This window comes from Nipponia nippon, unplaced genomic scaffold (genome assembly GCF_047370975.1).
Source record: "Nipponia nippon isolate SJK-2023a ecotype South Korea unplaced genomic scaffold, ASM4737097v1 scaffold_2, whole genome shotgun sequence".
NCBI classification, from domain to species: Eukaryota; Metazoa; Chordata; class Aves; order Pelecaniformes; family Threskiornithidae; genus Nipponia; species Nipponia nippon.
Genome location: NW_028262336.1, coordinates 116,122,080 through 116,143,886, shown reverse-complemented (window position 1 = coordinate 116,143,886; position 21,807 = coordinate 116,122,080). Strand labels below are relative to the sequence as shown.

Sequence of the window (21,807 nt, the reverse complement as noted above, 5' to 3'; positions counted from 1 at the left end):
AGCCTCTTAAATTCTTGATGACTGTTTCCTTGTGTGTTCTTACTGATTTTCAGGATTGCTCAATAATGTCTGCTAAATTCAATAACAGCAATAAATAGCTGTTCCCTTTCATTAGCATGTTTGACAAATGTAGCTTGCACATTTTTGCTCAAAGAGCTAGAGATGAAAAAAGTTTTGGTTTTCACTGATGGCAGTAGGAAATAAAGGGGTGCATATGCAGGACTCTCATTTGGATGTGCAAAACTGGAGGCTATTTGTAGTAGTCCCACACAGGGACACATCTGTGCCAACTTTGGATCATAGGTTTGCTCCCACTTGGCTTTGTTCTGAAGTAGATAGAAAGGAAGATCCATCCACAGGAAGTGGGACAGAAGACTAAAAATCATTCAATGAATTGCAAATACCTGAAATGAAATATATTTGTCTTCTGCATAGGTTCCACTTTTCTGAGGGCATGCATAACAACTTTATGGCCCACTTATACCTTCGTCCCAGGCTCTTCTGGCGGTTAAAATATTTTTTTCTGTCATATAAGTAAATGGAACAGAAGCAGAGAAGCTCTTGCTTAAATTGCTTTGGGTGCAACTGTTTTACACATTTGCAGTTTCTCTGTAAGCATGATCCATTGGCTAGTCTTTTGGCAGTCGTCTAAAGAGTCCTGCCTGGAATAGTTTCTGGTGGAGAAAATTTGTGACTGGCACACAAAGGCACAAAGGAAGGAATATGAAAGGTACATATGTTCAAGTATCAATTTTTTTGGTTTAATGGAAATAACTGTGACAAAAGGATGACAACAAAAAGCACCAGACTGCATGCATATCCATAGTTTAAACTATGTTTCCCCAGTGTTTTAATGAGTGATATGCAAATCCTCTGTCTTTGTTTTTAACTAAGTAATTGTGTAGTTACTGTGTCAGGCCTCATTCATAAGATCACCCAGTAAGCTCTTGCAAACTAAACTGGAGAAGTGGTGATTAGCTTCTGCTCTATCACCTTTTCCTTGATGAAAACAGGTTGTGTTGATGAAAAGTCAGACTGAAGAGGCTGTAGATTGAACTCAAGTAATTAGACACTGGATGGGTGTGAATATTTGCTGCTGTGCTCATCTGTCTTGCATAGGACCGCTTAAACCACAAGAGCGGTTCTTCCTCCAGAGAGCTGCTCTATCTGCAATAGATTTTCTGGTTCCATTGGGAAAGAGTCAGGTTAGTCACAGCTTCTGCAATGGTTTCCCATTATGTCACCCTGTTCCCTGGAAATGCAGGTCTTTAGGAAGTGGTCACAAAGGATTTCTCATTGAATTTCATTAGAATTGATTCTAGGTAGGAGAAAGGTAACAATATTCTGGGTCCAGGAGCTTCTGAGGTGAGACTGAAGCTCTTCAAAATGCCAACACTGATGTATTTATTGGAACAGTTTTATATTGCTGGGTAGAGTTGCAGCATTCCTCATGCTCTGTGTTTACATAAAAGGACAACCTTAGAAAAGGAGTAGCCTTGTTTCTGGTCCTCATGGTCCAGTTTTCACTTTCTTCTACTTCTATCTGATGATCTGCTGAGGACTGTTATAGGAATTGGTTTTCACAATATTAATCACATTTTCCTTCTCTCTGTTTTATTTATAGGCTTCTGGATGAGAAAAGAAGTAAATAAGTCCTTAAAAATGAGAAAAAGGAAAAAAGGAAAAAAGGAAAAAAGGAAAAAACGAAAAAAGGAAAAAAGGAAAAAAGGAAAAAAGGAAAAAGCAAGTGTTCATTAGAGAAACTAGCTCATTCTAAGGGCTCTGTTGCAATAGTTTGTAGCTACATATGCATGTTACATAGTGATCATAAAATCTGACTGACTTAATACAGGCCCTTATTTCCACGCTTGTTTTCTAGCAGCTTTTTACATTATAGAGCTGTAACAGGCTTCATAGAGTTTTAAAATTACAGAATTAGTGTATAATGCTGAATTACTAGTGATAAGTTTTAGGTCTAAGGATGCTGAGTTTGGGGAGTCAAGTTCAAGCACAAGTTCACACCCACACGTTTGTTTTGTTACAGCAGGGTCTAATATAGGATTCTTAAATTTCGGGTAGCAGCCTCAAAGGTGCAGGGGAATTAGACGTTGAATTCTAGAGGTAAGCTTTGTCTGCCAAGTGAAAGGTTTCATGAGTGGGAGAGTCCTGGTTTGGGAGCTCAGGTGGAACTGAGACCCATGACATAACAATAATAGACACATTTGATCAGTTCTCTAGGGTCTTCCAGTGTATTAATTAGATCTCCATTGACTAATTTACATGTAGACAGCTATATTACATTTACTTACCAAAGGTTAGTACCTGAACCTTGAAGTGAAGCCAACTTGGGGGTGAGGTTTAATTGCCCACACATAAGTACATAAGGAAATCTGATGTGCAGTGTCCCAGATGGCTTCCAGGTGCTTCTCCAGAAAGACATGGGCCCCCGTTTGTTTTGTGTCATGTATCCCTGTTCTGTGTAGATGTTTTGGGTACCTGAATCTTTGGCATTGAGTAGTCAGCACTAGGCATGTAGATGTAGGCAATTGGATCTTGCCCCAGATGTTCGACTTCTGAACAGCTAGTGCTTGATGCAGCTGCCTAAACATAAGCATCAAGTGCTATTTGAGAGACCCTAGAATAAATTACCTGGCCTTCAGGTGCCTGTCCAGAGGACATGACCTTACCATACGTCCTGTCTCATATCTACCAGCCCCATATGGGTGTTTTGGATACCCTTGGGCCCCTCGTACAGCAATTGAGTATCTAAAGTTAGACAGGATGAACTTAACCTTCATGATCAAACCAGTTTCTAACCTGATTTAAGACAGCTCTGTAGCCTACTTGGAAAGCAGTATAGTTCAAAGACAGTCAAGGCAGCTTGAAACTGAATTGCTTGGGTGCCATTCAAAGTGTGAGTAGCTTGAAGCTTGATGTAGCTAAGGATTTACCCTGTTCCCTATAGTACATGCTGAGCTTCATGCTGCTGCAAATCTAGGCTGTTCCTGGGGTCCTTTATCTAAACGTAGCCTGAATGTCAATGATGTGTTTCAGACAGAACAGATGAATTCACTCTCATGCATCTTTAACTTGCTGTCATGAAGAAAAATCTTGGTGGAAGAATTTCTGGGATCGAACCTCATGCTTGCCACATCCTGTCCATACTCATGAAATGCCCCTACTGCTCTCTGTAGGCTAAAATGTCGGTTGGCAAACCCACATGTATGTATTTGTTGTTGAGTCACTGTGAAGGGTTTCACAATCATCTCTAGACAGAGCTCCAATAAGCAGTTCCTGCTGTTGGAGAGAATGAGATGTGAACCCCAGTGAACACCATCTGCTGTGGACTGATACATCTGAGCATCTGCAGAACATGTTTTGTGTTGAATGCATGCCAGTAGCTATTCCCACCTGCCACAGGAAAAAATGTTTGCCTGGCTGTTACCAATTCTCTTTTCAGTTTTGTCATGCTCTAGACAAGTTATTTATATTTTGAAAAAAAGATCTTTCTGCTTTTAACTAAATATAGTTAAAAATAACTAAATTATTTTTTTCTGAAAAAAAGGTGGGTTATTTTATAGGGACTTCCTTACCTATTTAGAATCATAGAATCATTTAGTTTGGAAAGGACCTTTAAGATCATGAAGTCCAACCATTAACTTAACACTGCCAAGTTCACCTCTAAACCATGTCCCTAAGTGGCACACCTACCCATCTTTTAAATACCTCTAGGGATGGTGACTCGACCACTTCCCTGGGCAGCCTGTTCCACTGCCTGACTACCCTTTCAGTGAAGAAATTTTTCCTAGTATCTAATCTAAACCTCCCCTGGTGCAACTTGAGGCCATTTCCTCTCATCCTATCACTTGTTACTTGGGAGAAGAGACTGACACCCACCTTGCTACAACCTCCTTTCTTCGTTGCAATGATGGCTATCACCCCACTAGCATGCCTCAGAGACTCAGCTTACACCATTAGCCAACATTGAAATCTGTGTTACCCTGACTCCGTTTTTAGCAATACCTGAGCTGTTGACACATAGTGTCCAAAGGCAGCGCAGGCTTGGCTATCCGCCCTGCACTAACTGTAGCACATTGATACATTAATTGTCAACCAACTCAAATTCATTGTCAAATCAATTCTAAAATACTGATGTCAGTATAAACTAACATCTCCACTTGTTATTTTAACATTCATGGGTTCAATGTGGACCACTTGCTTCTCTGTTATGGTAGGTCTTAGGCCAAAATAAGCATAGAACAGAACAGCACAGAACAGCACAGAACAGCATAGAACAGAACAGAACAGAACAGAACAGAACAGAATAGAATAGAACAGAATAGAATAGAATAGAATAGAATAGAATAGAATAGAATAGAATAGAATAGAATAGAATAGAATAGAATAGAATAGAATAGAATAGAATAGTTCAGTTGGGAGGGACCTACAATAATCATGTAGTCCAACTGCCTGACCTATTCCAGGCTGATGAAAAGTTAGAGCAGGTTATTAAGGGCATTGTCCAAATGTCTCTGAAACACTGACAGGCTTGGGGCATCAACTGCCTCTCTAGCAATCCTGTTCCAGTGTTTGACCACCCTCTCAGTAAAGAAATGCTTCCTAATGTCAAGTCTGAACCTCCCCTGGCACAACTTTGAACCATTGTCCCACATCCTATCACTGGATCCCAGGGAGAACAGATCAGCACCTGCCTCTCCATTTCCCCTCCTCAGGAAGCTGTAGAGAGCAATGAGGTCACCCCTCAGCCTCTTTTTCTCCAAACTAGACAAACGCAAAGTCCCTAGCCGCTCCTCACAGAACATGCCTTCCAACCCTTTCACCGGCTATGTTGTTTTCCTTGGACCTCCTCTTGCTATTCACATACTTAAAATAACCTTTCTTGTTGTCTGACACAACACTAGCCAGTTTCAACTTTAGTTGAGCTTTGGCTTTTCATGTCTTCTCCCTGCATATGCAAACCATGGCTTTGTAATATTCCTGTGAAGCCTGACTTTGCTTCCAGAGATCATACAATTTCTTTTTCCTCTTGAGTTCCACAAGGAGCTCCCTCTTCAGCCACGCTGGTCTGCCCCGCTTGCTTGACTGACGACACAATGGAGTTGCCTGTTCCTGTGCCTGTAACAGGTTACTCTTAAAAAACTGACCAGCACTCATGGACTCCTAAGCCCCCAAAGGCAGATTCCCAGGGGACACTGCTAAGTAGCTGCCTAAGCAGCTTCAAGTTTGCTCTCTTGAAATCCAGGATAGCAACGCTGCTGACCTTTTTTCTCATTACACTGAAAATTTTAAACTCAACCATTTCTTGATCACTATGGCCAAAAGAGCCATCACATCTCCCATCAGTCCTTCTCTATTCACAAATAAGAAGTCTAGGAGGGTATCTTTCCTAGTTGGCTCATTGAGTACTTGTAACAAGAAATCATCTTCAACAAACTTCAGGAATTTCCTAGTCTTGCTTGTCACAACAGTATGGTATTCCTCTAAAGTCTAGTATTTGTGATTCAAAGCTTTCCTGTTGGAGCTATAGCTGTATGAGATTTTCAAGTCATTTTTCAAGACTCAAAAAGGTAATTTTTACTTGTGCAATAAATATGTATACAACTTTTTCCTAACTGAAAAATCATAGGTTTTGTGTGCTGTGGCTTTTTCAGCAGAAAACTGAAGAGATAGAGTTTAAAACTAACAAGGAGAAAAATACTAAACTAAATGCAGAATTATACCTTGGGATTTCAAATCATCTTATGATTTCATGGCTTGGATGTGGAGCTGATACGTTCCAGAGTCTTTGTTAGAGCAGCTGGACAGGAAATCTCATTCAGCTTCATCACAGAAATAAATCAATAAAAATGCTATCTTTGGAAACAGACATTGTGTTTATATTAACTTCCTTACTTCCACAGAGGACAGACTGGCAGGATCAGGACTGTTTGCTGTGTAGTTAAATACGCACCATTCAATTCCAGTGCTGCATCTGCTTTGCTAGTGATTCCTCTAAACTATTTATGAATACTTTTTGGATCTTTCTTTTGTTTTCATTGTAGCTTTGGAAGAAGAAACAATTATTATAAATGGACCAGCGTTAATGCTGGTTTTTTCATACTTTTGAAAATGCATTTGGAATGACAAGACTTCGTCGCTGCAATCAATAGATGAGATCTAAATAGTGCCTTTGATAGAGAACTTCGAATATGCGATATCAAAAAGTTGGCAGAGGCAGATCTTTTCAGCCTATTGGTGGTGTATGAGGAGCAATAAGATAATAAACAACACCTTCCTGCCTCTTTCTGTTGTGTCTCCCTCAGGAAAGCATGCAACCCTTGCACTTGCTCACTCCCAGTAGCCCTGCTATGGCTAACTACCCTTTAGTCCTCACCTATGCAATTCGTTTCAGACAATTTCACTTGGATTGTGCAGTTTACATAATACAGTCTGCATGGATGCAGTTAGACATTCTCATATCTTAAAAAAAAATGGACTACATAGGCCAGAAAAGGAAATGTTTGAAGACTTTGGTTAAATGTGCTAAGTAGAAAATCTATAGGGAGCCATAGGAAACTGCTTGATCTAAAAAGAAAGCTATAGAAACTGCAAGTAAGAAACATCATTACATTTAGGATAATGGAAATTTTCTAGGACTGGTAGAAAAGGCTCATGAAAACCAGCTCATCGTTTATTTTCTCTAAGGTTAGTATCCCACTGTCAAGTCAATAAAATGGAAAATCAGATTAAAAGCTTTGATGCAAAAAAAAAAAACTTTTTAATGTTAGTCTTCAAGGAAAGTCGGATGCTCTCCATAGCAACTTTGCTAAGTACTAACTATAGGAGCACAGACATTTGGTTTAGTTTCATCCATATTTATTTTATTACCCATGCTGATGCCAGAAAATACACATGCTCTATATTCACCAAGTCAAATGAATTTAATGCCTCTTATGAAGATTTTATAGCTTTTCTAAATGTGGTTTCTTTAGAATGAATCAATGTGTTTGCTCAGTGGTTTGAACAGCTGTAATAATATTGCATTCATTCTGCATCCTTATGTCATCTGCTTAGTAAGTGTGAGCTGATTTTAAGAAAGGTGGGTGAGAATTTTCCAGAAAACTTCTGGGAAAAGTTGTGTTTGGTTTGGGGTTTTTTTTTGAGTAAATGCCTCTTTCTTCAATTTTCAGTTACCATTTGTTTTTCCCATTTCATTAGGAAAAGAAAAGAAAGCAAATTAAAATTATTTAGACAGGTCAGGAAAAAAGGAATACGTTAGACAAGAGAGATAAACAATAAAAATTGCTAGGAAGACAAAGATGTGAAAATATTTCATTGTTTTTTCACTGATTCTCTTATCATTTTACCAATTTTAAGATATTTTTATTGTTTATTTCCTTAACTATTGTAAGTATTTCAAATTGCATTTCTATTTAGACAGAGCTAGAACATTTTAAGGATGATTAATTAATTCTATTTTAAATGCAAGTGTGATTAGACTGGCTTCTGGGCTGTGTATACTTCTCCCCAGCATCTTCCTGGAGAGACAATGAGCAGTAGTGAGGGTGGAAAAGGCACTCGTGGTAAAAAGGGATCTACTACACATACCTAACGCATTCTCTGCTGATTAAGGGCCCAGAACTTAGGATATCTCTGTGACCTCTCTTGCTTTCTTCTTCTGGTGTGGTTTGGTGTTTACAGAAGATCTTTAGCTGAACAATTTATTTCAGGACTATTTTGTGCCTTGTACTATTTGGAAGAATATGGGATAAATATTTTGCGGATCATGTAAACATTGATACCTCTGAAACTGTAGGAGGCAAGATTTAATGAACCATGCCTGTGCTTTGTGTTTAACCATGGCATGAGAGTGTATCTCACTCTGCTTATGAAATTGTCAGCCTTGGGGAGGATGGAGAGATGGCAGAGAAATCTCTGTTTGGCTTTAGCTCTGTTCAGGCCCCTCTAAATTGCTATTCAGAGATTGGAGTAAATCATAGGTCCAGACTGAGTATAATGGGAGTCTTGCTTAAAATACTCGTATACGCCTATACACATTGTAGACCTCTACATTTTGTCAGACATATCCCACCCTTCCAACGCTTTTAGTTTGTCTGCATTTCCTTTGTGAAAAATAAAATCTTTGTTTTCCAATAGAAGTAGAGTCCAAAAGGGTCAGATGGTAATGAATGTGTGTGTCATATTCATCTCCCACAAAGAAGAGCATCTCCTTTTCAGCCTTTAGGTAGTCCACTGCATCAATGTGCTGCACTTTTTGGAAAACCTTAAGTCAGAGATGGTGTAAGGGGGGGCTCTGCATTTGAAATCTTTGAGTTACCCTGTAATGAGGGCCTGAAAAAGGAAAAGTATTATACAAAAATTGCTGGTTTCCCAGCAGTGCAGTTGCAGATACAGTTCTTGAATCTGAATTTGAAGGAAAAAAGATGCCACTGGTACAATTCAGCACAAAAGAAAATAAAACTGCTACATGGTACAACTGGTGATGTATTTCCATGGGATCATCCCCTAGAAAGGTGTTTCACTTTTCTATGCAAATTAACAGAAAATAGTTTAAATGCAAAATCATCTCATTTAATGAGTTGGGAAATTATTCATCACTTGATGTCTTTAGATAAAGATTAGACCCATTTCTTTAAAAAAGTATTCAAATGTAAGGCCTCTTGGGTGGAAGATAAATGCTGGAGAAGTTTTTGGTCTCTGTGTTGTGAAAGGTAAAATGGAACGATGGAGGAGATCCTTCTAGATGTAAATATGCTTGTAAACGGCTCCTTCCTTATTAAACCTTTTGGTACACTAACCTTCACTTAGTGTTCAGTAGTGTACACTTACCTTCAGTAAGTGTTCTTCTCTGCAGGAATAACTTTTCTATACAGAGATAGAATTTCTGTGCAAGATATGAAGTCCTAGCTCATATATAATTCTTCCTGTGACTCTTTAGGAAACTAGTATATTGCTATAAATTGTCAAAGTGTGGGCAATATGGCTAAAAAGTAACTTAGGAGAAGGCAGAATTTGGGTTAATTTCCTGTTGTGATTGCTGAAGATAACCTTGACTGTTGTAGCTTTCTCCATCTCCAGCTGACTGATCCACACAAAAAGACATTGAATTGACAGTTAGCTTTAGAGATTCCCACTCTCAGTGTTGGATCTGTACTCTAGTGACCCAAACTAATGATCTAAGTTATGGGCAGGTGTGTTCATCTTCCAAGAAACCAGTAGGCTTGAGAGCTTTTTCTTTGCTCAACAAATTTACTTTTTTTTTTTCCTTTTCCTTCCTTTCCACTGCCAAAATAATTGACCTTTGAAAAAATAAACTGAACCTTTCTCAGGAACTTCATAAGCAGCAACAACATTTAACATGAGCTGAGGAAAGGAAGGAATGGTCAGTGAGCTTCACAGTGCTGTAGATGGCTCTGCTTTGATGAATGGCGCATGGCAGTGACTTCCTTGCCAGCTCCAACTTTGTGTTCCCTTCATATGAAGAGATTAAAAAAACCTGTCAGAGTTATGTCACTGGGCTAGCAACTAGTGTAGATCACACATGAGTCTTTGTCATACTGTTAGAAGTAGGTTTTGATGTCAAGTACGGATTAATCTCTCCTGAGTTTAGCTGTCTGCTTTAGAATGAAACAGCTCATTCCCCAAAAGTGCTTGTTTCTCTGCACTGGCACTAAGGATTAACTTTCATATAATCAGCTATGTAACAGATATTTATGGTTAAGTGAAAGAGATGTCACCTGCTGATGTCCTGCCTATTCTTCACCATCTACTGCTAGGATGGTCTAGCCCAAGGCTCTTCATGACAGGTAGCCTGGGGCAGCACAAAGTTCTGGTCGAGAAAGCAGCATCCTCCATGCTTAAATCTGAACATGTGATGCAAGTGGAACATATGTAAAAGACTGATTTTTCAGGGCTTTCATCTGGCAGGCAGAAAACAGATTTACTCTATAGAGAATCTATTGAGAAGAGGCCATTGAAAATCTGCACTGAATGTACTGCAACAAGGACTTCTGCCTTGGTCATAGTAAACCCATAGCTACCTTGACGAACGTTGTATGGGGTGGGAGGAGGAGCAGAAGAGAGTCAAAGGGCTACAGATTTGCCAAATACAGCTTGCCCATGTGCAGCTACCACACACACACAGCACCCCTGCAGTATGGTGTCTGGATCCTCCTCAAAGTTATATAAATATATGCACATGTATATATATGCATGTGCTCTTGTGTGTGTGTGTATGTGTGTGTCTAAAAAGATTCTGTGCAATTTTACTGGGCCAGCTCTCCAAGGTGATTTTGTGTCTGTTCATCCTACCACTAGACCAATGTGCTTCACATCTGTTTTGAATGAGCAGTAGCAGTCTCCAAAGGATATCCTGCTTTATACTTTCTTCCCTTTTTTATTGTGATGTTGTGGCTGCCTATAAGCCACTCTTATGTTGCCTCTTGTGAAATGGTTGCAGCAGCTGCAACTCTGATTCAAATTCTTGTCAAAGCCATCTAAATTCTCTTGTCAGACTGCCAGGCATAAAATTAAATGAGAACTACCTAAATGGGCACAAAATTAAAAGAAGGAGACCAGGTGAGAAGAGCAGAAAGCATTTTGCCTTGGGTGCCTCACTTGAAGCTGCTGCACTGGCATCTGTAAGCTGGAGTCTGAGATTAAGACAGATGGATGCTCAGGCTGTGGCTGGTGTTAGTAAATTTTGTGGTACCGAAAAACATCCCCAGGCACTAGATCTCAATCCTCTGTACTGCTAAATTGCTGGAGTGACTCCTGGGTGGTTTCATTTCAGACCAGGCCTCTGAAATGTTCCCAGGCACTATTCAGGACTTGTCATGGGTCAAGGATGATTCCCAATAACCAGTTTGGATGTAGCCAACCTACCTTGGAGATTAAGAGAGCTTAATAGCATGAGCATGAGCTGTTTCATGCCTGTTGGCCTCCATGACAGAGAATGGTCCCAATTTTATTTTGTTCCCTGCTGCAGATGTAGCCTTAGGCTTTAGGCTCCATCTGAAATCTCATCTTATATGCTTCAGTCTAGTAGCCTCATCATATCAGCCTTATGATTTGTCTCTGATCTGGTCATATTGGTCATATCGACAGCTGGAGATCAGTCCCCAGCACTGATGAATGCATTAGTATAGTTACAATCATGTTACCTCTGGTCTGTCAGGCATTTTTGCAGGTGGTATCTCCTCTACAAGCCTCAGAATGAGATACTGAGTGGTAATAAAAACCTTTTTTTAAAAAAAATTCTTCCTGCCACAGATCTAGGAGCTGACTCACAAGTCACAAAGGATATGACAACCAATTTATGAAATCTGGGGCGTTTTTCAGTTCCTGATGAAAAACGAAAATCACATAAATTATGTTTTATTTTAGGAAGTTTTCTTTATTTTCAGAGCATTTTGCTGACAATCATTATTTTTGGCAAAGTGCTATTAAGGCACAAGTCCAGTGATATCCTGCATGACTCCCTACCAGCTCATGGTAGGCTGTGGTGAAGTGTGGCTGCAGTATATATGGTTTCAATGGACTGTTGCTCCAAAATCGTACAAATTGCTGACTGCTTTAAGTCTGCAAAGCCGAAGGGAAACAGTGATTGTCACAGCTTTAAGCAGAATGCTGATTACATGAAAGAACTTTAAATTTTTTGCAGAAGAGCTTCTTGGTCCCCTTGTCCCTGGTTTCACAGTAGCTGAAGTGGCAGGCCAGCAAAGAGGCAAAAGTTGTCCCAGCTCAGCAGAAGAATTAGGGTTTGGGATTTCTGCTGTAAGCTTGGGCTGAAATGGATCCAAGGAATCATTGGCCGCCCTCTTCTAAGTGATAATTTGGTTGATGCTCTCACAGAAAAGGCATGCATCCATCTTCAACCTCACCAGCTGCTGAAGCGTCTGCTCAGGAGCTAACAAGTCTGACTCCTTGTAACAGGGAATGATTACCTGTCCCACAGACCAGATACCATTATCTCTCAGAGTGTTTTTTTAGTCAAGATATTGTAATCCTTTGAAGGCAGAGTCTTCCCCCAGATATAAAGGAATTTATGAGTGACTTCAGTGCAGTCATGATTTAACCTCTTTGGAAGAAAAAAAGTGTTCATCTCCTTTATCACAGCTGGATGACAAAGTCTTAAGAAAACATCCAGTTTTCATCTCTTCCAAAAGCTTATTGACAGCAAAGACACAGAGGTTTCAGCTATTCCAAAATGAAACTATACAAAACATTGAGAAACTGTACAAAACAAGGAAACTGTGCTAAACATCTAGAAACATTTCTTTAGTCAGGATTAGCACATTGGATGACAGAGGGAGTGTAAACCTTACCCGTCTCTGAAGAAGGGAATTACTTTTCCCAGCATTGTAACAGCATCAAAAGAGGCAGAAAATGCCTGCAATTCTTTTCATTTTGTGTTAAGTAGATTGTTCTTTAAGAGGTATACAGAATGTACCATACAATGCGTGGATCCCTTTCACATCATTCTTTGGCAAACAAAATCCAAATGGAGACTGGTATTTATCAGTAGGATACATCAAAGCAGATGGATCAGTGGGATGGCCAAGACCCAGAGCATGTCCAAATTCATGGGCAGCAACAGTGAATAAATTAAATCCTAAATAATTAAAAAAACCCCACAGGTATTTCTATCATGGGCAGATGATTGTATTTCTTACCACCTGATGGTTAGAGGTCAGGATTCTAAGTTTACATGGATTTTTGGAAAAGTTAAAGTTTTTCCATATCTCAGAAGACCAAATTTGGTGAACATTCACAGAAACTCAGAGGAGATAGTGGCAATCTGTGCAAGTGGTGATGTTTGTGTCCTTGGGAATGCGTTCACTTGTGTCAGTGATACATGGCTGGAGTTGGACCTATCTGGTAAACTGAAGGACTGGAGAAATAATGTGGGATTGGGCTCCTAAATTATTCAGGTGAGAAAATCTATATGGATGCTGAAATTAGGCAAATGAAAACTGAGCTCTGGGGCAGATTAGAAAGAAGGTAGTCCAGAGCTTTGAAGAGCCTGAGGCTCTGCAGAGAGGTCTGCAGACAGTGGCTTGTCAGATGCCTTGGACATGTTTAAAGTTGGTTGTTTTGACTAGAGACCGAGTGACACTGTAATAGAAGACATTAGTCTTAAGTCTACCTTGTAAAGAAGGATTTTATAGACCATGGTTGGACAAACCGCAGGCATTCCACAGGACCTCCCATGGCAGTAGATTTCAGTGGCACTATCGAGCAAACCCACCCAAACAGGACTGAGATGATTGAGAGGATGCGCTCTCAAAAAACCCATTATGAAGCAGTGGAATACCCCGAAAAAAAGGCTTTTGCAATTTTTTACAGGGTTTTAAGGTTGGATGTCTGACTTCTAACTAATAGTCAGGTTTGTTTTCCTTATCAGCTCCCAAAAGGAAGGTTACTAAAACCTGGATGTGCTATCAGAGCACCCTCAAGGGGAAAGGATTGGGTAAGACCCAGGTGGATGACAGACAACCTATCAGATGGGAACAAAACCTGATGGTATAATCAAGAAAGCAGGGTCAGGCATGTCATGCTTACCCGCATGAATGTGGCAAGCCATCAAGGTGCAAAGAGCAAACACTGACTATAGCTGTACTAATAAAATAAATAGGCCTGGAATCACTCTCCTCTTATCTAAAATTATCTTTCTAAACAGGGCAGGTACATGCAGATTGCTTCTTGAGGAAAGTCTCTGAACTGTACTGACTCCTGAATCATGTCTAAATGCTAGTTTGTCAAGGACAAAGCTGTGCCTGGGACCAAGTTAATAATTTAAGAGTACAGATTATTACTTCTCTGATGCTGCTTAATTTACTCTACTGAAGACAAGGAACCAGTATGTCCCACAGTCATTTCAGGGTTTTTCTCCTCAACACTGCAAGCTCATAAATGTTCCAGTGCTGATCTTGCAAAGCTCTTCAGGATGGGCTTAGCATTAAACCAACAATCATTCATATTAGGGTCATACAGCCTCCTGTCACACATCAGGGAAACTGTTATCCAGTGGCTCCTTACAAAGCACAACAATAAGCAACATAACGAGTTTCTATGTATATATATTGATCCTCAGTGGCCAGCAGCAAAAACTGTGGATTGTGCTATTTTATTAAATTACTGTCACAGATAATGATGGATCAAATTTTGTTCTCCCACCTCCTGCTACACAGTGATAGGTCAGAAATAACTCTTTCAGGATTTATTGAGTTAGTCCAGTTTTGAAAGAGTAAGATTAGATCCTTTTCTTTATACTTGTCTCAATGAGTTTGCTTGAGATTAAGGCTTATCAGTCTGTTCATGTAGTATTCACTTTCCAAATGGACCTCGAATTTATCCTCTACTGTAGGATTTCACATTTCACACTTCCATACTTTAAACTGTTCTGACATCCCACATCGTTATGCTGTTTCTCCCCAGGTAACTCACAAATAGACTGATTTCTGGATGTAAATTTCAAGGATTGTTTCATAGGAAGTCCTCGAATCTACAAAATTTATAAGCTATTTCCATGTACCATTTGTTCCCATGGTCCACTCCTCTGCGCTGTCGAAATGATTGTCCCTTCCCAGTTCTTCACTGGGGCAAAAGCAGGTGCCAGGGTCCCACATGGGCCATCAGAGGGATAAGAGTCATGATGATGTAGCAAATAATAGCAGAAGAAAGAGAAAGAAACCCCCATCACATAGGGTTTCAGAAACTCTATCCTTAATGAGTACTGAGGCGCTTCTTTCTTGGAAGGAAAGATAACTTAGCATCAATCTTGGAAGCAGATAATTCATGAACGTGCCTTTTCACAGCTGTGACCATGAACAGCAACTGAAAGACTCTGGTGAAAAGGAATTATTTAGACACTTTTGGGAAGGAAATTGAGGATCAGATTTAGAAAACAGGTCATATCTCCAGTAGTGCAAACACAATGATTCATGCCCACTTAGTGCATTCAGCTGAAGGGATAAGGCTGTGCAGTGCCATGCAATAGTGTTCCCGCATAGTTCTGATGCAATGTAAAGTCCCTTTCTCATCCCAAGTAATTAACTCATTATTTCAATGTTTTATGCATTCTGTCCCATGGCTTTCCCTCTATAGTTAGGAAGGGGGATAAGTCTGACATCAGCTTTGGTTTTAGTATCATTCACTGTGATAAAAATGCATTTGTGTCAAGTGCATCATTTGCACTTCACACAAGGTACTAGAAGAGAATGAAGTTCTCTGAAGCACATTTTTTTTTTCTATAAACATGGATAGAGCAATTAGATTAAACTGGTGTAATCACAGAATACAGAGCTTGTCCTGTGTGCTGATGAAAGTGGGAAGCTTTTTTGTCTTGTACTTCTACCCAGAACATTGCCTTTTCCCCATCCCTCCCTTTTCTAGCTCTTGTCCTGGGAAGTTGTGACCATGATGACAGAGGAGTAGGATTCAAGGTCCAAGGCTGGTCCTTCTGTTGGGTACCAGGATGTGGCCCAGGGCTGTCTTCCTAGCTCTGATCTTTGCAAAAGGTCCCTTAACCTGCTATGGAGAGCATTCATCAACTCCATGACATGACATAGAGGATGTACCAAGTCTCCTTTTCCTTACAGTGTCCAGTTTGCCAACTTCCTTGGATGTAAACATAGCATTACGTTTCATCACCAAGCCTCATAGTTAGTATAATCTAGCCGTGAGCATGGAGGTGAAGGGAAAGGCCATTGAGCCAGCTGAGTTGTAAATATAGGTAAGTCTATACTGACTGAAGGAACTAGACCGGATCATTTATTTTTTCTTTATATGACTTTAATTTGCATTGTGTAAGCTCTGTATCTCAGTTTTCTATCTTTTAGTGTTAGCATTGTGGTAATGGTGAAGAGTTCTGTAATGAATCAGGGTCCATTCTGAAAGATGCTTTAAAAACAGTAAAAACCCAGAGGAAAAAGGTGGCTTCAGGAGCTTTCCTGTATTCTTGTGTGTCACAACAGTGCAATTCTTCCTAGAAGACCAGTAATCTAATACTGCCAAAAGCTAAAGATCAATAAAGTTACCTTTTTTCCAGCCTTACCCTGTGCAATACTTCTAATTCATCTGTTAACCAGATTCACGCATTGGTGGGGACTAGTGGGGCCCTTTCATAATCTGACATCTAGCGGCAGCGTTGTGTAATAGTAACGAGATAAAAAATAAAGCCAAAGGTCAGAAATGTCATGCCACGGGAAAATTTTAGCCATTAACATATCATGGAATCATTTCACTTTGTGATAACCAACCTATGTTTTTAAATTTGTAGTCTTCTTAATGTAATGAAATGCATTTAGTAGTGCAGTAAAACAAATGCGTGCTTCTCACTAAAACAGATGAAGAATTGTGCATTTGAACTTGCATTGTGCCCTTTTATAATACAGTCTTCCCTTAATTCTAAGTACTAGTAATTTCTGGAAAAATCATTGACACTCATTACAAAGTCCTTGCTGAATTTATAATGGAGATAAAAGATTTGAAATACAAATAGGAGACAACATTGATAAAAATTAAAAAATGTTAAAAATGTCCTTTTAAATCATCCAAGTGATGGCTACTCATTTCCAAAGCCAGAAAACCCACAACTCATCATCTGTGCATTCATGTATTCTTTTCCCATTTGGGGTCTCCTGGAAAGAGCTGGTAGTTTGCCATGTCAGGAACACCACACAATGGGCTCTGAGTCATGCTCGTAGTGCTGCAGTCCACGTTCCTGGTCACCTGAACACCTAGGAATGCTTGCAGGTCTCTAAGATGCTTTGTCATACAGCTGCTGCCATCTCCACAGCCTGATGCCTTCCTTTTTGTATATCGTACTTGTCAAGGTACTCCTAAAAATCCAGAAAAATTCAACCAAATATTGCTCATTGACATGTCAATGTTTTGATTGACATAAATTTGTATTGTATGAAATGCTGATTAAAAAAAAAATGTAGCTAAACATATGGTTAGTAGAAAAGTCTGGCAATGAATACTGGGCATTTATTAGCATATAGTTTATTTATACTGAAATTAAGTCTTATGCTGAATTAAGGTTCAATTCAGAATGAAAGGAAATTGTAATTTTGGAGTTTTCTATGGCATCAAACATTCAGGTTTTGACAAGCTTAGTTTGTTTGCATGGGCTTTCTCTAAGGCAAATAGAAATTTGGCAAAGAAGTCTAAACAATAAGTTTATTCTAGTCTGTGGAGTGATTATTATTTTGTAGATGGTTACGCTCAGCTTTTCTATTTCAAATACACAGATCTGAAGAGATAGAAGGGAATTGATGTGTATCATCTGTAGAATTGTTTAAGAAAAAGGCAAGCAGATAGCAAAAAGGTTACATGGAAAAAGCATGTGACATATTTGAGAATAGCTGGACCACAACACTAGCACATTCTTGATGGCAAGCAGTCCTGTAGACGTCTTTGTTTAAATGTCTAAATCTGATCTAAAGACTGAGGCAAGGTACCCCCAAGAATGATTCACCTTATCCTAAGACAGCCATCCTGTGAAAAGCATCTTCATCTGGGGTGATCAGATGAATCATCATCTGGAAGAACTTATCCGTTTCAATCATCTGCAAAGGAAGCCTATGTTTGTGTAAGCCCAGAAGTACAATTTTTTTTTATTATTATTACCCATTAATTTGCTAACATGGAGGCATCTAGTGCTATTTGAGGTTTCTTAGAGTATCTTGCTTGGCTGCCAGCTGCAGTTCTGCAAAGTTGTGGGTCTTCTCAAGACTTTAGGCCCTGCATCATGTCTGCCAGGTATGCACGAATTTCTTGGATGCTCTGTAGTCAGTGGCACTAAATGCTTGCACTTAGGCAACTAAATTAGTTGACCGGGATTTAAGTTAGATGAATCTGCCGTGCACCTTGCTGTAGCTGAGGTTTCTTCTACTCAGAAGAAACTGCACTACTTGTGCAGTTAATATCCTTGAAGCGGCGGTTGGTGGCATGAGGCTCTTTGCACTGAAGGGCTCTTCTCCCCTCCTCACATTTTACTGAAGCAGCTTCAAAGTGTGACAGGTTGCAAACCTCATGTCTCCTTCCAGGTTTGTAGTGGAAAAAGACTGAAAACAGCACAAGCGTGTGGGATCTCATTGCTCAGTGAGGACTGGGACTGAGCTGGTATTTGTCATTGTAATGCAGTAGAGGTGTGCTGAGAGTGAAAGGATATTCTGATAATTTTACGTCCCAGAAAGAGAACTGCTGCTGTGTGTACATATCTAGATCAGTAAATGCACAGCTGAATAGAAGCATGACATGAAATCCAGTGAAATCTCTTGGAGCTTGGCCAGCCATCGTGTTCACTGGGATAGTGACTTTGGTAATTAGAAATTAGTTGTGCCATACCATACCCTGTGATTTGCACAGGCCCTTGTCTAGCAGTAGCACAGGAAAGATATTGCTATAATTTCCACTACATATTCTGTCAAGAGTGACAAACTTGCTACTGTGCACGGAGATAAACTTATTACTGTACATGGTAATGAAACGAGACCTTAGTTTCTTTATCAGATATCATACGATGCTGGCAATTCCAGCTGCCAGCCAAGCGGTTGTACAGATAAATGGTTTGGTTTTATTGCTGGATGATGACAAATGAACTTAGTCTAAGAGAGATGATTAGGAACTGCTCTGTCTTACACACCAATGGCACATAGCTGTGCTGTGTTATAGAGTATTCACACTACAACCATTTTCTTCAGCGTGCAAAAAGCAGCAGCCCAGTATTTCTCTTACAATGTTAGCTCTGCTTGGGTGACTAGCAGTAGGTGCAGAGAACAGGTTTTAAGCAGTCCATCCTCCCTGAGCGCGGTTCCTGGCTGCCCATGCCAAAGGACGGGAAGGCTCCCAGAAGAGGTGGTTGCAGGAGGTAACTATGTGCTGGTTTTTGTTTGGTGTTGCAGAAGCAGATCAAAGTGAATGCCCTTGATCAGCAAATATATTTCATTTAGGGAGTTAGATAAATTGTCTTTGTTACTTGCCCACAAGTGTAATGAGTAGATGTGTTCACAAAGCACTGAGTTCTATGCAAATGCAAACAGGAGAATGACTTGCCTGGAAAAGCTCTTTGTAATTAATAATATAGAGGGGATGAATCTATTTCCAGTGTGGAACTGGAGTGAATACTCTGAAGAGGAGCTCTAGGACTTTGCTTTAGTGAGCTTTCCTGTCTGCCAACCTTCACCGAAGACCAAAACATGGTTTATTACAGGACCTCAGAGTTAGATGCCTGTTTAAAGTGTGTAGTCACAGGCTATTCCCTTTTTTTGTCTGTTTTAAGAGAATTTGCAGTGATTTCTTTTTTTCTCTTCGCTTTAGCCCCTTAACAACAAGTGTCTGTCACGTGTGATAACTTTAAGGACTGCTATGAAATTTCGGACTGTTGTCTGCTTTATGTGATTTGTCTATATCTTGCTCCCAGGAACGTTCCATGTTTCATATTGCATGGTTCATTTCAGGCAACGTATTTATTATTTATTTCCTTTAATACAAGCATGGAACTAAGAATATAAAAATGTTATTTAAATGACAAATAAAAATGAATGTACCCATATTTTAGCAACAATACTCTATATGTTATCAAGTTACTATTTCATGTGATAGTTGTATATGTTTTATTCGCTAGTACTTCATCTTGTACTTCTAATAATAAAGCCTTATTACACTGAAGGCAAGATGGGGAGAGTCCTTCTATAGATGTTTATGTTTAGATACTCATGCTCATCCTCCTGCCACACACCTTCAGGCCCTCATCTGCAGTAATCCTCTGTGCCCTCCTCTGCCATCTTCCTACTTTCCCAGCAACGTGGGTTAGGTTTGCAGTGGAAAACAAAAAAAATGAATCTAAACTGATTGGGAAGGGACTGATAATCATTGTGACAGTCAAATCTTGAGAAAGAGTAGGGGTTGGTCATGAATTGGGTGGGTATGAATTCTGTGAAGTTCCCCTATCCATGTACCTTGAAGGGACAAGGATATCAGCCATCCACTGATCGTAACAGAGTTATGCTTTGGATGCTTGCCAAGATAAATGCTGAGGTTTAATTTTTCAGCCTTATATGCTGATTTTTGGGAAGGGAGGAGCTCTGTTTTGCAGTTTTTGAGTTGCATGGATAACAAGTACTAGCTACAGATGTGTAGATTACACTCTGAATTACTTTAATTACTCTGTGGAGAATGTATTTGTTATTGTATCTCAAGCCCGATCACGACCCTGGGAACTCTAATGTTACAGAAATCTTCATGGAAGCCCTGTGATTTGCCAGTGGTGTGCTTTCTTCTGCTGATTTTCTTGTGATTAAGCATGGTGGAGGAAGAGCTGTACAGGTGATTTTGAAAAGGAGCTTCCAAATCAGCACATACCTTGGTCAAAATCAGGGCAAATCTAAGCTTCAGCCAGGTTTCCCCAAGAAGAGTGCAAGCTCAGTGGGAAGGGGGAATAGATGCCGTGTGACATGAGCCTGGGGCTTGCTCTGCCGGACTGCAGGGACAGGGACGCTTCTGCCTGGTGGTGGTGGGGAAGCCCCAGCTGCCCCAAGGCAGAAGCAAGGGCCCGACGTTATGTTACAAGCAGCACTTTTGGTGCTTCACGCTACAAGAGTCTTTTTATTTAAATGTCAAACTCCAAGATTTAGCTTTTAAAGGCAAAAAAAAAAAAAAAAAGGATTATGTGAGGAGTAGGGCAGGAGAGCAAGGCAGTGACTGGATGCAATCCATGAAAGAAGTAGGTCACATCTTGGACCCACTAATAACTTCTAGAGAGAGGTCTGATAACCTGGGATGAGGGAATGGCCACGGGAATGTGGAAGCTACACAGAGATTCCCAAGTGGGTTTCTTATACAGATTTCAGTGAGCAGCTTCTCTTTTCTTTGGCTCTGTTCCCTTCTGTGTTAAATTGAGAAATCCTTTGATTTTCCAGCAGGGTTATAAGAAAGGATTCAGCTAGCGCTTCCACACTTGGTTAATGACACAGTGGTTGTTCTTCTGGCTTTAATTTTGGACAGAGAATAACCTTGCAAAGCACAGCCCTGAAATGAAGTCGTGGGATTTCAGACAGCCACAGGCAATCCATGTGGCATAGTTACACCACCTGACTGTACACGCAGACTTCAGGTCTCCTTATTTCTCCTTACACTAAATGTTTACTCCTGCCAGACACTTCAGGGTCAAAACTGACTTTGATTTTGTAGTTTCTAAGTAAATAGAAAGCGTACAAGTGAATGGAGGCTTATACACTATATCAATTCAGGTGATTGTGGTTACCACCAACAAACACAAACACACAGTTTTGTCAGTGAAAGCTGCCCAGACCAGGTATTCTTCTGTTTGCCTCGAACCCCACAAATGTATTCCAGCATGATTCAAGGCCTGCACAATTACATTTTTATAACTGCTGCTGAAAGAAACATTACCTGAGGGCTAAATCCATCTTTTTTATAACTCCCTGCTGTTAACCGCACACAGGCGAAGCATTCAGTAGAAGACTTGGGACTGACTTCTCGTGCTAAAACACTTCCCTTTGGCCACATGGTTTGAAGGTGTCCAAAGGACCATTCTTTGGTATCAGCTCAGATCTCTCCATTAGGCGCATGGGCAGCTGTGGCAGAGCCTTCTAGATAGCTTTCTCCCCAAGGAGTCTGATTTTTGTGGCCATAAAGTACTCCACAGACTGAAACCATGCATGGCAAGTGAGCATGATGAGGAGGCTACCTTCAAAGGCACACTTCTCTGAACCAAAATGCTAATGTACGTTCAGCCTTTCTAAGCATGCTTAT

The 21,807-nt window shown here is 40.1% G+C and overlaps 1 protein-coding gene across 1 annotated transcript; it reads right to left on the bottom strand.

The window, feature by feature from the left end:
- Positions 1 to 1,539: 1,539 nt before the first annotated feature.
- LOC104023124 (matrix metalloproteinase-20-like) lies at positions 1,540 to 21,561 on the bottom strand. The gene is given in 11 exon segments (XM_087758764.1): positions 1,540 to 1,655; positions 5,013 to 5,136; positions 8,093 to 8,352; positions 9,321 to 9,412; positions 9,785 to 9,884; positions 12,473 to 12,634; positions 14,558 to 14,620; positions 14,623 to 14,773; positions 16,645 to 16,808; positions 16,811 to 16,865; positions 21,445 to 21,561. Coding segments are annotated over 11 exon segments (1,404 nt in total).
- Between the last annotated feature and the right edge of the window lie 246 nt (positions 21,562 to 21,807).